The sequence below is a fragment of the Cupressus sempervirens genome, chromosome 11 (assembly GCF_028749045.1).
Source record: "Cupressus sempervirens isolate cs-2001-9-10 chromosome 11, ASM2874904v1, whole genome shotgun sequence".
In the NCBI taxonomy this organism is placed as follows: domain Eukaryota; kingdom Viridiplantae; phylum Streptophyta; class Pinopsida; order Cupressales; family Cupressaceae; genus Cupressus; species Cupressus sempervirens.
The window spans coordinates 813008222-813027213 of NC_143128.1; the positions used below are offsets into that span (position 1 = coordinate 813008222).

Consider the following 18992-nt stretch of genomic DNA (forward strand, 5'->3'; position numbering starts at 1 on the left):
CTCGGACAGAGCCCTTCAGGGGGTTACTCCACGTCATGATGATGTATTGCCTCTATTCAACTCTTGCTAAGAGGGAAGGAGGTAAGAAGAGGTATCTAGGGAGATAGAAGGTGAGGGGATCCATCGTGATCCAAATGAAACTGAGAAGAGTAGAGCCTTGCTAGTCGATATGAACCCTGCAACTGCCTTCAAAGAGTAATAGGACAAGTAAGAGTATCTGTGATGACCCTCAAAGGAATCTACAAAGCCTCGAAGACGAGGAATAAAGCAAACTAAATCAAAGGTAGTCCCAAGCTTGAAAGGATGAGCTTCGAAGTTGGCCAAGATGATACTATGGGGGTTGGATTGATGACATTAGATAATGTGCTAAAGGAGGGTTTGGAGTCTGGACTCTCAATCGAAGCTGAGTTAGACTCAAGCAAAGAGAGTCCCCAAATGATAGAGCCATAGAGGACAATCGGCTTGAGGAGTCTAAGAGGGACATCTTGGCTGTGGTATCTTGAAAGTGATGTCTGAAGTATTGTCTCTCGAGCATAGCCAGAGAACCAAGCTCCTTATTAACCCGGGGTTGCATAAAAAGTCTCAAGCTGAAATAGGGTCCGGAAAACATAACCCCCAAGTAGGTATAGGAGGAGGTGATCCCGATCTCAATGCCTTGAAAGTGGAAATGAAGATGTGAGGTTTCCAAGGGGTTGAAGTCCATCACCTAGGTCTTGTTGAGGTTCACAATTAACAATTGCAAAGCACAAAAGGAGGCCAAACCATCAAGAAGTTCTTGAAGCCCCTGAAGGGAAGAAGCTAAAAGAACCATGTTGTTGGCAAAGAGAAAAATGGATATCAAAACTTGGTGTAAGTAGCAGCCATCCCTATGAAGCGAGAAGTCCTAGAAGAAAGTCTCGAGCTCGTCAATGTAGATACTAAAGAGAGTAGGGAAGGGAGGGCATCCCTACTTCACTTCAATGGTGCTTTGAATGGGATTTTGAGAAATCGTGTGGAGTCTTGAACTTGCCAATCACACTTCCATATAACCTTGTGATAGTTGGCTGGAAGAGTCTTTGAAATCCCTGTGTCTCAAAGTATTTGAAAGAGAGCTATCCGAGGAACATAATCAAAAACTTTGCAAAAGTCAACAAAGCAACAATAGACTTTTGTCGAGTGGTGGAACCTCCTCAATGACAATTTGTAGAGTTAGAATATTGTCCATGGTTTGAAAATTAGTACGAAGGTTGACCTGTCCACTAGCATGACAATGTTGTCGATCAAGCTCCTTAGATAAGATAGTATTCAACACGATGGCATAGAGTTTGATGAACATAGGCCCAAACATAATGCTCTTGTAGTTGTCGAGGTCTAAGACCGACCAGGCCTTATAGATCGGGTAGATAATGTGTTGCGACCAAGATTCATGAAAGCCAATACAAACCATTTTGTTAAAGAGCACAATGAGAAGGGAGCCCAAAACAATAATCCCAAGCTTGAAAAGCTCTGCTTGGAACCCTTCCTCATCCGTTGTTTTGCTACTATTCATGTATCTAGCTATCTCATTGATATTGGAGAAGGTGAAGAGGTGGCAATGTGACTTGGGGGTTGGTTGGGGATCTCGTAGAGAGTGGAGGTCTGGAAGACCAAGAAGCTGTGATCTAGCTTAGAGGGGGATGGAGGAGGGGTGTGAGGGAACATGGTATGCTAGAAGAGCTTCAGAGACTGTAGAAGGGAGGCATAGAGGGATCTACACTACATTGCAAAGAACATTTGCTTTGTAATGTTCTGCACAGTTTCGGTAATGTTCCCAAAAGTTTTGGAGATGCTCTAAACGGTTTAGGTAATGTTCTTGAAAGTTTCTGAGATGCTCTCGAAAGGTTTTTGCTCTGATACCACTGTAATGTTCCGTACGGTTTCGGTAGTGTTCCCAAAAGTTTCGGAGATTTTCCAAATGGTTTCGGTACTGTTCCCAAAAGTTTTGGAGATGCTCCCAAAAGGTTTTTGCTTTGATACCACTGTAATGTTCCGTTCTAGAGCTTCCTTATGAAGTCCCGTAGTATACTTTAGGTATTCTTGTCATGTGCTTCAAGTAGTCTGGTTGTGTGCTTCAAGTAGCATCCCTCAGTGCTTCGGGTGGCCAATGCTTCAAGTGGTTCTCCCTTAGTACTTCGGGTGGCCAGTGCTTTAGGTTAGTGCTTCAAGTTAGTGCTTCGGGTGGCTAGTGCTTCAGGTAGTACAGTATTATCTTGATGGTTGTACAATATAGTGTAATGATCTGTTCGCCCTGAGTGTCTGATAGCGAGTTCCAGAATGCTAAATGTCTATACAGACGGAGTTGCAGGAAGGCCGTATGGTAGGAAGTACAGTCGTACGATGTTTGGGTGAGGTGTACAGTAGGAAATTGTTGAAGCAAATGGTGTATGGATCTTCTATTGTTTACCTTGGTGACCGTACGGGAAGTCTGTACGGTGAAGCTAAGGGACCGTACAATATGTGAGGGAGTAGATAGGTACGGGAAGCAATAGTGGATGAAGCCGTACGGTAGAGATGGAAGCTGTACGGTATGCCTAAAGGCTGTACTACTGCACTTGGAGGCTATACAGTAGGCTTGTGGGGTTGTATGATTGAACTTGAGGCCTTCCAAAATGTGGAGATCGAACTGTATTTGATATCAAGACAACACACTCACCAAATATATTATAAAATGATAGAATAAACGATTTAATACAATTCCAGATTTATATGTATCAGCTACAAAGATTGTGCTTCGATGTGCTAGAACTGAGCGAAGTGTTACAAGCGACGGAATAGGGTGAGGGTTGAATCCCACCGAAATCGAACAAACCAAATAGGAAGGTCTTTCACTTCCGAAATGGTGAACAACAAAGAATTTCAACGGGAATTCGTAGTACAAAATAAATAATTAGAAAGCATATCTATGACTACCAACAAGCCGTGCTTAAATACCCATCGGGGAAATCCTTTCCGAGGGTGTACAAAGATAGCCAACGGCAACACTTACCAACCGAAACTAAAATAAAAATAGGTCTGAGATATATTAAATCAATTGAAACCACAAATACAAATATTAACTTGGGCTATATTAATTAATTAAAGTAACTAATTAAAGGTCCTTATATTATTTAAATTCTAGGACCAGTTAATTGATTAATTTAATTAAAAAAATTACATTAAAATTTTGGGACATTACAAATTCTCGCTACCCAAAGATTGCTTGCCCTCAAGTAATCCGTTATGTGATGAAACACCAACAGCTCCAGGGTCCCAAATCAAACGCGCAGGCAAGACAAGTGAAATGACAACAATCCTCCACAGCACCACATTGCTATCAAACTTTTGCTGCGCTACTCTGATATAAATATTATCGTATCTCGAGTCACCAAGATCCCAAAACAAACACGTAGGCGAAATGATTGAATTGTCATCAAACCTCCCTTGCACCCTAATGTCATTAAGCATTTGTTGTGCCACTCTGATAAACATTGTCGTAGCCTACACGAGGATCCAATGACACAAATTGATGAAATCTTTTATGTCATTATGTTCAAAAATCTCTTTGGGTATGGTCATGCACACAAACGTTGATGCTGGCACAAACTTACCCATTGACACAACCACGATGATCACTATTATGTTCTTGATGGATGAAACCTTGATGAAGAGAGCTTGAGTAGTGAGAATGTTGATGAAGGGGGGTTCGATTGTGAGAACCTTGGCGACATGAGCTTCGGTAATGGGGGCTGCGATGATGGGAGCCTCAACAAAGAGTGGCTCAGTAAAGGGAACCTTGGCAGAAAAAACCTCAATGGAGAGTACCTTGGCGGCAAACAAAATTTTAGCTGCAGATAAAACCTCAATGGCACGCAAAACCTCAGTTGAAGTCTCGATGATGGATAGAGCCTCGACAGCGAGCAATGTCTCAATGACGACAAACATAGCTATTGCGACCGATGCAACGATAATGACGAACGCACAATGATGACAGAGACAGCCATGACGTCGTCGATGGATACAACTACAACGACGGATACAACCTTGACGACGGATACAAACTTGACGTTGATGACAGACATGACGTTGATAGACGCAACGATGGTGACAAAGATGATGGACTTGGCAATAGATACGGTTGCAGTGATGACAATGGACACAATGAAGATGACATACATGACGATGACGGTGTTGGACATGGCAATGGACAAGGCGCCGGTGATGACAATAGACACAATGACGATGACGGATATGGTGATAGTGACAACAATGGACACAATGATGGTGATGGACATGAACTTGATGACAGACACAGAATCGGTGTCGGTGATGAACACGACGGTGACGGATACAAACTTGATGAGGTATACAAACTTGATGTCGGTGATGGACATGACGGTAACGAACACGAAGTCGACGTCGGTGATAGACACAATGGTCAACGTTGTTGAGGAACACAACGGTGACAGACACGACAATGGTGACTGACACGAACTCGACGATGGACTTGGCGTCGATGACGGACACAAACTCGTTGACGGACATGAACTTGATGTTGGTAACGAACATGACGGTGATGGACACGATGGTGACATACACAATGACGATGATGGACACGAACTTGACAACAGACACAGACTTGGTGTTGGTGATGGACACGATAGTGAGGGACACGAACTCAACGACGAACACAAACTCGACGTCGGTGATGGACATGGCGGTGACAGATACGACAATGGTGACGGACACGAACTTGATGATGGACATGTACTCGGCGTTGGTGACGGACATGACAGTGATGGATACAATGGTGATAGACATGACAACAATGGACACAAGCTCGACGACGAACACAGACTCAACGTCAGTGATAGATACGGCGATGGTGACAGACATGGACTCGACGACGGACACAGACTCGACATCAGTGACGAACATGACGATGATGGACACGACGGTGACAAACACAATGACGGTGACAGACATACAACCTTAGCGACGAACAAGACCACAATGATTGACATAGCTTTGGTGACAACCACAGAGCCTCGGCAATGCATAGCTTCTATGATGGACACAACTTCGACAACTGATGGAACTTCCTCAACGGATAGTGCCTTGGTGATAGACACAACTTTGGGCACAACTTGATCCATCCATGTCTTCACAAGATTTGTGCAAGCAACCTCTTCATTTTTTTGGTGTTCTCCCCATGTTGGTGTAGTAGAAAGATTTAGCAAATCCTCCTAGAGCGGCCCTGTAATCATGCCTTCATTCTCCTCACGTAAAGCATCACCCTTATCGTTGTTAGTCATTTTCTCCCACTTGTGCAAATGAGATATTAGTTTTTCTTCACAATGCTTGAAAACATTACTAACCAATCTATATGTTGCTATAGAGGGAATACATTCTAGATTATGAACAACCCATAACATAGATGTGATGGGTTGGGATATTTCATCCATCTCTTCAATGCACGAAATCATAAGACTCTCCATAGCAACTGAAATCTTAGTATCATGATCTTTCTTGATGGTGACTAAAAAGTGATGAAACATATCATGGACCAAATTTTGCAATTCGAGATCTAAGAGAAGGTTACTTTGGCATTTGCACAATTCTCCAATATTGTAAATCTCCTACCAAAAGGGTCACTACTGAAATCATTAAGACTTTGAAAGCTGTCAACTATTAATTGCAATATCTCTATCATGGTGTTATCATCATTCAGTGCTTTAGGAGCCAAAATTCTCAAGACCTCACTGAGACATGCTACAACTGCCAATCTTTTATCCTTGTCATGATGTCTCAAAAGCCTGGGTTGACTTAAGGCCTCCTTAATTGGTGAGAGGATTCTCTGTATAAATCTTGAAGGTAATTGGTTCACCTGACAAAAATAAACTTCCAATATATCTAATGGAAGATCAACACCCTCACTAAGCTCTTTGCCAATCCTTTGTAGTGCCATCAACCACCATTCTCCATTGCTATTTAGGGCCATAGTGTGATCCAAGTACCCAAAATCTTTAATCATCCCAGTAGGCTGGCAAGATCACTAGCTCTGATACCACTATAATGTTCTGCACGGTTTCGGTAATGTTCTCGAAAGTTTTGGAGACGTTTCCGAAAGGATTCTGCTCCGATACTACTGTAATGTTTTGTACGGTTTCAGTAGTGCTCCTGAAAGTTTTGGAGATTTCCCGAACAGTTTCGGTAATGTTCCCGAAAGGTTTTTTCTCTGATACCACTGTAATATTTCGTTCTAGAGTTTCCTTATGAAGTCTCGTAGTATACTTTAGGTATTCTTGTCGTGTGCTTCAGGTAGTCTGGTTGTGTGCTTCAAGTAGTATCCCTCAGTGCTTCAGGTGGCTAGTGCTTCAGGTAGTTCTCCCTTAGTGCTTCGGGTGGCCAGTTCTTTAGGTCAGCGCTTCAGGTTAGTGATTCGAGTGGCTAGTGCTTTAGGTAGTACGGTATTATCTTGATGGTTGTACAGTACAGTGTAATGATCTGTTTGTCCTGAGTGCTTGATAGCGAGTTCCAGAATGCTAAATGTCCATATGGATGGGGTTGCAGTATGGCCGTACGGTGTCTGGGGAAGGTGTACAGTAGGCAATTGCTGAAGCAAATGGTGTATGGATCTTCTGTTGTTTACCTTGGTGACCGTACAAGAAGGAAGTTTGTACGGTGAAGCTAGGGGACCGTATGGTATGTGAGGCAACAGATAGGTACGGGAAGCAACAGTGGATGAAGCCGTACGGTATGCCTGAAGGTCGTACGGGTGCACTTGGAGGCCATACGGTAGGCTTGTGAGGTTGTATGATTGAACTTGAGGCCTTCCAAAATGTGGAGATCGAATTGTATTTGATATCAAGACAACACACTCACCAAATATTCTATAAAATGATAGAATAAATGATCCAATACAATTCCATATATATATATATATATATATGCATCAGCTACGGAGATTGTGCTCTGATGTGCCAGATCTAAGCAAAGTGTTACAGGCGACGGAATAGGGTGAGGGTTGAATCCCACCAAAATTGGACAAACCAAATAGGGAAGGTCTTTCACTTCCGAAATGGCGAACAACAGAGAATCCCAACGGGAATTCGCAATACAAAATAAAAAATCAGAATGCATATCTACGACTACCTACAAGCCATGCTTAAATACCCATTAGGGGAAACCTTTCCGAGGGTGTACAAAGATAGTTGACAACAACACTTACCAACCGAAACTAAAATAAAAATAGGTCTGAGATATATTAAATCAATCGGAACCACATATACAAATATTAACTTGGGCCACATATTAATTGATTAAAGTAACTAATTAAAGGTCCTTATATTATTTAAATTCTAGAACGAGTTAATTTATTTTAATTTCGAGACATGAGATGCTTCTTATGGTAAAAAAGGCAGTGGTAGTCAAGCCTCAACTAGACAAATGAGGGGCAATGGGTGGAGAAATCCGAACGAATCGAAAAGTGACAAGACTTGTAGTCCTCATCGAATGATTGATTCATGGGGCAAGAACCCTTGCACTTGGGGTTGCAACAAAGGAACGAGGCATGATGGGGAATGGAGAGAAGGGCAAACTCCCATAATGTGATAGCAAGCAAAGCTTATATGGAGGGAACATTTTCCAGAGTTAGTGAGGGAAAACTGGGGGAGGAGCTGTCTAGGGTGGTGGGCAAAGAGGTCATGTTTGCTCTCAACAAAGCAAAAGAAGGTGCAAGTAGAGGGGACCATGTCAAGAGGGGGGTAAGGGGGGTGGAGGGGTTGGGCAAAGGAGGGGAGATCCTGAAGGTGAGGCTAAGGAGGGTGTGATCGGCCATGGGAAGGTGAGAGATGGTGAAGCGATAGATAGAGAAGATGAAAGAAGTATAGGAAAGGGCTTAGTCAACAACACTAGTGTTGTCGCAGTGAGGCTAGCACGTGAAATGACAAGAAGTAAGTAAATAGGAAAGCCCATTCAAGATCACCAAATCCAAAGACTTGCATAAATGCAATAGATGGTGACCATATCTAGTGGGGGGACCTTGATTGTCCTTGCGAAAATCGTTGTAAGCGTAGTGTGTTTGGATTTGACTTCATCGTACAAATCAAACCGACCCACAATCATGGAGGGGAGTCTTATGGTCTCTAGTTCGTGCATTAAAGTCCCCCAGAACGATGATGTCACCCAAGCCAGAAAATACGGTGATGTGCTCATGTAGTTCCTCAAATGGGTTGCCACTCTCCGTGCTATGAATGGTATAGTTTGAGGAAGACGGTGGAAAATAACACACTGCGATGAAAGCATCTCTACAATGCGATGCCATTAGGCCAAAGCAGATCCACATGAACTTGGAAGAATTGTTGAAGTGAGCCACAAAAGTTGAGCAGAAAAGGCCGTCTCTCACCAAACAAGCAACTCCACACAATCCCCTAACCCCATTAGAGCATCTGACATTATATATGAATGCAAACAACCACTAATCAACAATATAAGTTTGCGAGAAGAACAATATAAGTTTGTGATTCAGCTTCTTGAGAATGAAACAAAAGCATTGAGTGAGCAGAAGAGTAATTTGGGTGAGATTGAAGAAAATTGGCTCTTTGATTTGCTGATTTGTTATACATCTTATAATGAGAATGATTAGGTAACTGAGCATGTGGTGTTTGATTTTAGAGGTCAATGGAAGAGAAAGTTGTAGATAAAGATAAAGATAGATTTTTTATTAATGTCCAACTCGTGACCGCAAATGGGTCAAAGGGACTAAAGAGAGAAACTAGAGAGAACAACAACATGAACACCAAACATTATCTAGAGAAAGAAACAAAGAACAACAAAGAGAAGGAAAGAGAAACCAAGGTCCCAAGGAGAATGGGGAGGGAGGAAGAGGGCAACCCCAAACCACCAGCCAAAACTAAGGAGCTAGTGAGACAATGGAATACCCCAAAACCGAAGGATAATTGGTAGAAGTGACAGAGGGGCAATACTGATAAATCTATCTTTAGGGGTGACCCACTTGACAAGGAGTAGATCGTTGTGAATAGGATCTATGGGGCCTCACAGGTCTAGTATGGGAAGGTGCGGTAAACTGCCTTTTGGTACCCAGGACCATCCTTGGTTGGTCAGCCAAAGGCCGCTAAGGTCATTTGAAGAATGCATTGAATAGAATGATCTTGTAGACAAGCAACCTCTTGCAGATAAAGAGAATCACATCTCTGATCCGTGTACCTCATGGAGGAGAGAGATTGGACCTCTTTGAAGAGAATAAAAATTGACTCTAATCTCATAGTAGATAGGACAACGAAAATTAAAGTGCTCCTCCGACTCTCGAGAGAAAAAAGCTGGTAAATCTTTTCACACCTGTCAAACTCCTAGTTGGTCTCAATACAAAGATGTTGTGAACCAACTTTGAAAGACCTCAAGGGAATCCTGAGGGAATGTTGCCAATGATGAGTAGTATAAGGACGAACAATGATATCGTCCTGCATCTCAAGAAAGTGCTCAAGTGTTGTGAATGTACTGCTTGTAGATATCCTCCATGATATGCTTGTTCATCTCCTATCTTGGAGGGAGGAAGTGGGAAGGGGAATCCAAATAGTACTGGAATGGGGGAAGATAGTTAATCTCAACCTTGATAGAACCTAGAGCTCCATAGTTTGAACAAATGAACTGCGAGACCGACCAAAGGGAGCAACTGGGGGAGCAAAGAACTTAGAGGAGCAGTAGGAAAGGTAGGGATACCTTTGACAACCCAAGGAGTCAAAAAAACCATGGAGACGATGCAAGAACCAAATTCTGTCAAAAATAGCCTCAAGCTTGAAAGGACAAGCCCTAAACTCTACAAGAACAATATTGTGAGGTCTAGATTGTTTGCATCTGATACATCGTCAAAGGATGAGAATTTGAACTCGCTTAATGAAAGCCCAATTAGACTCCAAAAGGGAAGGACCCCAAACCACAAAGCCATAAAGAACAATGGAGAAAACAATAGTATCAAGGAGTGTCATGTTGGATGAGATGACCTTGAAGTGATATTCAAAAAATGATATGTTGGTTCTCACTCAAAAGGTAGAAAAATGGAGAACTCAAAGTTGATAAATTGTTGACCGTAAGTGAAAACATCCTTGAGGTTGAAGTCATCCACATGGGCTCTTACAGTTGGTTTGGGAATAATCACAAGTTCAAAGGTTCATTGACATGTTCCAAAGGGTGTAGGCTACTCAAGATGCTGCTGCTACTCCAGAGTTGCTGATCCTAGCTATTTTTAAATAAACTTTCAAAAGGTATAACTGTTACAGATCCTGGCTATTTTTAAATGAACTTTTAAAAGGTATATTTGGAATTATTGATATTTGAGTTATCCTTTGTGTATAAGAAACTATTTTTTTATTTTACCATAGAGAGTTAAGTATCATATTTTTTAATTCGTCTTGAATAAAGTACAAATCTTGAGCATACAAATCATTATAAAACTTTGATTATAAGTACTTTAGGTACATCGATTTTTAACCAATATCATTTTATGCCTACTTGCTGTTCAACTCTAAAACCACTTATTTATGTGATCTTGTGATTTTGAGTTGAACACTATTTGATAATTGTAATGTCCCCACTTTAGCAGTTGACCAAGTGTGTGTGTGTTAGCTTAGTTCTACATGGTCCTGAGGGCTAATGAAGGTTTTAAAGGGATCCTAGAGTGTTTTGGCCTAGTCATCTCCAATTTGGGCCAAAACGGAGTTGATTTAGTTAGTCTTAGACATATGTGAATATTTTAATATGTTTTATATTGTGCATCTTTTATCCCACATTGCTCATGAGAGTTGAATCGACCCTTGGAGAAAGAATAAAAGAGAGCATTAGTAGTTTCATTCAGCAGGTTGAATATGAGAAGAAAATTAATGTGTGAGTTGCAGATTTGTTCTTGGCATTAGAAGATATCTATCCTCTCTTGTGACATTCTAGACTTCATTCCCTTGGGGTTTGGCCTTTGGAATTCATGGCTATTAGCTTCATTAACAAGCAGATTGGGCGCATTTCCAGCTACAGGTAGATTGGGTGTTTGCTCATATCATTCCTGCTTCTTGTCCGATGCTTATGCCATTCTGAAGGGATGATTTTATAAGGATCTTGGACTGATTGAAGACATATTATACTGTAGCAGCACTATAGCGTGACACTATTCACGTTATTGTAGCGCAACACTATTCTCGTTACTGTAGCGCAACACTATTCTCGTTATTGTAGCCTGACACTATTCATGTCATTGTAGCATGGCACTATTCATGTTACTGTAGCAGGAAGATGGGAAGTCATTACTGGAACATTATGTTATAATTCTGGAGTAATTAGTGAGTTGAAAAGTCTGCTATGTATTTGATTTCATTAGTTTGAAAAATAATATTATTTCAGCAGTAGTTCAATCTTCAGTTTGCATATTATTATAAATTTCTTCTTATTCATGTTATGTGATTTCAAATATATGCGAAGACATAAAAACAAACAAACATTTTACTTCCGGAGCCATAAATGGGTCTAAACATTTAATGGAGAAATAAAGGGTTTGATGCAAATTATTTGACTAAATTCCTATCAGCAGTTGGTTTAGTTTTTGGGCATTTCTAGGGTGCCCTTTACAATAATTATTGCAACCTGTCTATTGCAGCTTTGATTGATTTGGGTTTTTCAGTTTTGTATGCAAATCCCCAGTTGATTCATAACATCTTGTGTGTTTATCCAATTCAATCTTTGTGTTGTACTCGTGCTTTTTTGACCCTGCTTTTAGCTAGAAAGAGTGAGCCTTTTGTTAGTTGCCATAGGTGTTTTTTCTTCGAGTCAAATAGATTACCAAAAGAACTCTCCTCTTCCACAGAAGCATTGATTAGGCTTGTGCTCATATCCCAACATGATTAACCAGGTATCTTTTTAAAATTTTATGTTATTTGTATACTGGAAACTAAAGATACTTCCCAAAGTTTTTTGGTTCTTTTTTCATTTCAAGGCAGCTTCCCTTCTAGTTTGAAGAAAAGGTTTATCCTTATACACTGTTACCTTTTGTGCTGTCCTGAAAGGGATAAATCAAAATGTTAATACATGTTTATTGTAACTTGCTACTTCTGTCCTGGTTGGCTTTATAATGGAGATTTATATGGCATAATCACATACAGAAAGCTTTCATTAAGAATGTTTTGGATGTGGCAATTAACTGGAATTGATTCATTTTATACTGCATGGTTTCATTTATGTCCTTTGAAAACATCGTTTTAAGCTGCTTGTGTTTCTTATAGGGATGAAGATTGTTTTTCCAAATTGGTCTTCGTCACAGAATTTGTTTACAGCAAAATTATTAAACATATGACCCTTTGCCATGCAGACTCTTCCTAAACTGTCCGCTCAGACACTCTGCACACTTTTGACATCTGATCAACTGTGGGTGCCAAATGAGGAGAAGAGGTAATGTCAAATTTCTTCTGTATTTACTAGCTACTATTTTGGGAAAGCAGTTGCTGCTTAAAATGTCCTTCTGGATTAATGTGTTTAGCTTTTAATTTTTAAACCACCATTCAGGTTTGAGCTTGCATTAAGCATACTTCTTGCGAAGGGTGGTTTACTCGATGTTCATCATTCCCCTTTGTCAAATACAGTAGAGGCAAGTAATTTGCCTACAGATTTTACAGCCACGAGAGAGGTGGTCAGCCAAAGAGAACAAGTAAATGATAAATTAGAACACAAATCACAATTTCAATCAGATCCAGAACAGATTTGTACATACAAAAACTTCGAAAATCATCAAATTGCACTTGAAATACTTGTTGAGCTGGCTGATTCTGTGGTAGATTTGCAGTTCACAGAGGGATGTGAAGAAAAACATGTATTCATAAACCAAGGGGACCATTCTTCCCTGAATACTGGAATAGTATGTGGTCTCAGAAACGGAAAGAATGGTTCTGCTAATAAAGCAAAGATAGAGTCTGGCATATTGAAACCTCATAGTAGAATGTGGAAGGTTGTTGAATCAAGCAGAGCTAGTGATTATAGTGCAAGCATTGAGGAATCTGCATGTATAGAATTTCATAAAATATCACTTTCTAAGGATCAACCTCAGCAGTGTTCATCATCAAAGAAGGCCATAGACCCAACCAGAGCTAGAGATTATAGGTCAAATACAGAGGATTCTGCATGTAAAGAAGCTCATAAGACGCCATTTTCAAAGGATCATTTACAGCAGTGCTCATCATCAAAGTTCAGTTCATTCAACAGAGCATTTCCCAATGAGTGGGGAAGATATGGTTCATGCCTTGCACCATCATGGGGTGGAAGAGTCGTAGAAACAAAACAGTTAAAAGCATGTCCTAAGGAAAGTGATTTCAGTGACACTGAAAAACTAGATTCACTTTTTAGTATTTTTGAAGGTGGTCGTATCTTGTACTGCCACATGACCTTCGAAGGAATGCTTGATGTGCGGAAGCAGCTGGAAGAACTAGGTTTCTTATGCAAATCAGTGTATGATGGGATGTGGTTACAGGTGAGAATTCTGTCTTCAGCTTCTATCATGATAAGCAATTTAAACATGAGAAAAGTACTTATTCAATTATGTTGCCCATGCATATGGAAAGTACTAAAAAGGCTTCTAATGTTTCTTCGTGCAGATGCTTCTCAGACAGAGAGTCCTAGCAATAGCTGCTGACACATGCAAGACTTGCTGCCTCACAAGTCAGCTTTGCACATGCAGGCAAACTTTTTTGTTTTCACAGGGTCGAACTAATGAAAGCTTTTACAGGGACGATCAACAAAGAAATAGTGGATCTGGAGTGGTAGGAAATATATATGCAGGAGATGCAACAGGAGCAACAAGTGGGTCCCCTGTACCAGTACGAGTACGTGTCAGAGGAGCTGTAGATGGTCTTGCAGGAATTGGTAGAGGGTCCTCCTTTGGTCCTCCAGAGGCAACTTGGCCTCCAACACGAGTAGTATTTTCCCGTGTTCCCTATGGATTGGGGGGTAGGAATAATCAGCTCAACTTGGCAAATGAGCAATCAGAAGGTAGGGTTGACTTTGGAGAAATAGATTTACCCAGAGATGGCTTGACAGCAGCTGTGGGACTAGGGCAGGGAACTGGCAATAGCATTCCAATTCATTCAGATCAAACATTAAGAATTGAAGAGCAGAATTTACATTGCAGAATAGGTAGAGATACTGCAATGGCCACTAGCTGCAGCAAAGTTGTCATGGATAGAGTTGATCAACAAGAGCATCCCCTTGGACGGGAGTGGGAGACATCTGAGGACTCTCCTATTGCTTTGGACATGCGAACTCCATTGCGTGATTTCCCACCTTTTCGGTTTGGGTTAGTAGCTGTTAGCCTATTACAATTTCTCACCCTAATTGAATAAAAGAAAGTGATATAGAAAGGTTTGGTAGAAAGTAGTTTTGCACAATTGCCTACTTTCTAATGTATATGCATATATAATACTAGATAAATATAATATATTACAGCTTAAATAATATCCACCTGCCTCTTCTACATCTCACTCTCTTACACTTGGTGTTTCTCAGTAATTTTCTTATTATTCCTATTATTGTGCTATGTTCTCTATGAAACTACATAGAAACTTAACAACTATTGAAATTATTTTTATCATTGAGATTTACACACCTCAATGAATTTTAGCGTAGGTTGTCCCAACTTCTTCCATGTTTCTTCCGGTAGTACATTTACTCCCGACCCTCCATCTACGATGGTTTCTATGAAGATAGTTCCGAAAATACCCATCTCCACTACTGCAGGGTGTCTTCCTATGTTGAGCGCAAGTAGCATTGGGTCCACTGTGGTCGTTCCATTTTCACCTTGTGTATCTTTTCCTAGCTCTTCCATTGCCTTCGGGGATGGTGTCATATTCAGGATTGCAGTCCGTAACTGAGGCATTGCAAGAAGGAGCTCATTTAGCTCCATGGGAACCTCAGCTTGCATTACCTGGCGTATGATACTTTGATCTGCCTATTTCCTCCTTGAGGTGCCAACAGTGTCCCTCATTTGTGATTTTTCAGCTTCCATCTCTTTTTCTATTTTTGCTCGTGCTTGCTGCAACCTTTCCTTTTCCTCTTCCAGATTTGGATACGTTGTCTTTTTCGCTTTCGTGTGAGTGATTGCTAAGGTTTCCTCATCACATGTTTCTATTGTTAACAGGTTCACCCTCATTTTAGGGCATTTTGAATCCTCATGATCTCTAGGACCACACCAACTGCACAATAGCTATGGTGTTCCCTTCATAGTACAGTCTGGCAAAGTGGCCCCAGAGGTTGCACGCATAATATTGTATCATTGGCCGTCCACTCGGATTGTATTGTATCTAGCTACAACCCTCGTCATTGTTGTTGTCACCTCGTCCGCGTCAGTTGTTATTGTTTACCGTACAGGGTAAAAGGATACTTATCGCATGGAGTACAATAAGATATCACATGGAACAAATACTTTATTCATATACACAATATGCACTCCAAGTACAGTGCTTACAATAATGATTACGATGATGTTCAATAGTCCCTTCAGAACAATGTACATATACTTTCACGAAGGAGTGACTCAACCGTCATGCGCCCTTTCGGATACAATTCTACCTGTCAACTACAATATAGAATTTACTAACAACATCATCCCCCCAAAAAATAAAGTCATCTCTAAACGACAAAATAAAGACAACCCTTACAACAAAACTCAAATTACAACCAAAACAAATAATTACATCAATATTTAGACAGTACGAAGAGGGATGCGTACCTGATGTAGTAGTCGTCCGTGCTCTAGGCTCGTTCAGCCCTATTCATAGCTTATACACTTGCTCCTTTCATACTTTCAATTCTACTTCAGCCTTCATTTGAAGCTTCAAAGCTGATTGCATCATTTCAGCAATCTCTCCAAGCTCCCTCTCTTTCTCCTCTGCCACCCGCTCTGCTGCTAACTGTTCCTTCTTTGCTGCCACCTTTTGTCGTTGACTCTGTCGGGCTAACAATGGTGCCCTCTCGGATTCCCAGGCTGCCCTCTCTGTGGCTAGTTGACTCCTCTTGAGCCCTCTCTGCTACTACCTGGTCTGCCTGGCTCCTCCGAAGGGTATAATACGCATCCGTGTGTATCTCGACTATCTCCTGAGTCAGAGCCTCTACTCGACTCTCCATACCTGAATCTCTGAGTAGTGGCCCAATCCTGTCACATCTTTGCAGTCTCCACACTCGGCCATCCTTGCTCCTCAAAACTAACTATAAAGGCCGCTGGACATCCTAATCTCATGAAGGATATCACACTCTCCAGCTCCTTTACTATTGAATCCAAGGCCTGTATCTCTGCAGAGGCCACTACTTGGCGAGCCCGAGTTGCTAGAGTTGCTATATCAGCGAAGAATGCCTCTCTCGTCACTGTTTCTGGTGCTACTGCTGAGCACCCATAGCCCTCTCTATTGCGTTTGCCATCTGCTTAATAGTGCTATGTGGTAGTCCACCAATTTGTGTCGGGTGACGACTCCACCTGTGTCTGTAGAGGATCTTCCTCCGGAGCTACTTCTCGCGTAGGTGTGTGAAGGTATGTCGCTCGAGGCGCTAGTGTACGGTGAAACCTTGTACTTAGGTATGTGCTTAACCTTTGAGTTTTGCTTTCTCTGTCTAGCTCCTCAGGCAATGCTAACAATGCTGTATGCGTTGTAACCACTACATCTGAACCCACTATGTCCAAATGAACACCTGGCGTCCTCAAACCCTCGCTTGTCGGTATCTCCATCACTCCTTGAGTGCCTATCTCCTCATCAGGTACAAGTACCTCAGCTCTAGCCTTTGGTATAGCTGGCAAAACCTCTCAAGCAGGCTCCATCATTACCTCCGAAACAACTGTCTTCATCGGTGACTGATGTGCCTCTGCTAATGCCTTTGGAATGGATAGTGTCTTTGCAGTAGGCTGAATCACAACTATAGCCATGGTCATCACCACTGGTTGTCTGAACTGGCCAAACGTTGGAATGCCGTGTATACTTTTTGGAACCAAGTGTACCATCACTGAGAGTGCAAGCCATGCAAATCTCAATAGTGTAGCTGTAATTACTTTTACCTCCTTGTCCTCTTCGTCCTCCTCGTCAATCTCACTCTCCTCAGAAGAAGTCTCCTTGCGACCACTATCAGTATATCTTCCATCCGATCTCGGTCGTTTCTATCTGACCGTGGTCTTGCTGTCAAGTTTATCGAGATGCCTCCACTGTATGATCGGGGGTTCGCCTGGCGCGAGTGGTCCCGGTTTGGCCTCCAGTGCATCGATGGGGATCATCCGCATCGTTGCCTCCAAGAATAGCCCAATGGCATAGTGTGGCATGTAGAACGTTTTGTGTTGCAGTGTCATAAATTAATACATCCGTTTTACCAACAATGTAGCCTAGTCGTACACTCGTTCATCATGGCAACATGTGGGAATGAAATGTCTCAAGCGCGGCTAGATCCGGTGAGGCAACTTTTTACTACATCCATAAGACAACGCTAGTGCCCTTCCTGCATGTTGGACTTTTTCAATCCTCTACCCTTTGACGTGTTTGTGAGAGCTTCTTGCTTCGTCTGTGTTAAATCCCCACATACTAGCTGTATCAATTGTGTCTTTACCTCCCAACTCAACTTTTTCGATTTGTTGTCTATTTTCCTTCTCCCTTGTGCATGACCAGGTATCCTGAATACCTGTGTGAAGTCTACCGATCTGAATGATATTACCAAGTTGCATCCAAGATAGGCAAACGTACTAGTTCAAGAGAACCTATCGTACGTTTCTATCATTGTCCGCAAAAACTCTTCATAATCTTGAATACAGAATACAGGCATGTATTACCCATTCAACCTGTGCCTTTCGAATGTTGGCCTTCACTGGATGGTTATCAAGTGTCTCTTGGCACCACTTCCTGCATTCTGCTCCATTCAACCCTTCAAATGAAACATTTTGTGTTGTGGGATTATCCGTCACAGCCGACTGTGCTGGTTGCTTCCCTTTCTTTTCGCTTGGTTCTGTACTTGTGCCTCCTGCTATACGTACTCTGGATGGCAAAGTCTTTACATTCCTATTCATGGCTGTAGTTGTTGCTGTATCTTCTTCTAATTTCTTTTTCCAAGCCCTCTTCTCGGTTGATTGCGTAACTGTCACCTCTTTTGTCGTTTGTGTAAAGAAGAAAAAAAATAGTTAGATCAATTGCCTCCATACAACTTATTCTAAAGTTTTCTTTTACTTTGGTGACATCTGTACAAATTCATACAACTCCTACTTCCCTAAAAAGTATGGCTCCTACTTCCTCAAATGCTCTACCATACCAAGTTATACCTCCAATCCGTCTGATATACTCCACCCAGCTTCGCTTTAGTGCATCCGTACAGTGAACTATGAAATGGTGGCATACCTTTCTTCTCTGTTGTCTTTTGTCTATACGGTGATGCACTGCTTTAATGCATGTTGATCTGGACCTTGATTTGTATGGTTTCTATCTTTTCCTGTGAGGTGTGATACAACGGTGTATGACCTTTCTTGTTTATGTGGTATGGTGGTCTCTCTCTGTTATGTTCTTTGCTTGTGATGATGATGGCCTTTCTCTATTATGTTGTTATAGCCTCTCTATCAATATCGTATGGTGTACGACTATCCACACAATGCAATGTCTATACAATATATTGATCGTACGGTTGCCTAAATAGCCGTATGTACACCATTTACTTTTGTCTAGCCGTATAGCGGCTTCTAACCATACAACTTGTTGCCTTACCAACTACTCCCGTTTCTAACTTCATGCTTCTAGCATGGTCGTACGGTGTCTCTGCAAAGCATTTTGTCCTTCTTGTGCCTTCCGTACGGATCATATGGTATACTCGTTTTCTTATTTCACCATTTGCTATCTATGTATCAGCATCTCCTAGATCGGTACAGTATACGTGTGTTGGCCGTACGGTGCCCACGTCTTGACCGTACGATGCTTCAAGTGTCTTGTTCCTACCTT

At 41.6% G+C, this 18992-nt stretch overlaps 1 protein-coding gene across 1 annotated transcript in view; it reads left to right on the forward strand.

Annotated features, from left to right (window-relative positions):
* LOC149532045 (BTB/POZ domain-containing protein) overlaps positions 1-18992 on the forward strand; it is a 151718-nt gene that overhangs the window by 107367 nt on the left and 25359 nt on the right. Inside the window, exons 5-7 of the mRNA XM_089811644.1 lie at positions 12365-12444; positions 12559-13516; positions 13641-14338. Of these exons, the coding sequence (XP_089667770.1) occupies positions 12365-12444; positions 12559-13516; positions 13641-14338 (1736 nt within the window). The remainder of the gene's footprint in view (positions 1-12364; positions 12445-12558; positions 13517-13640; positions 14339-18992) is intronic.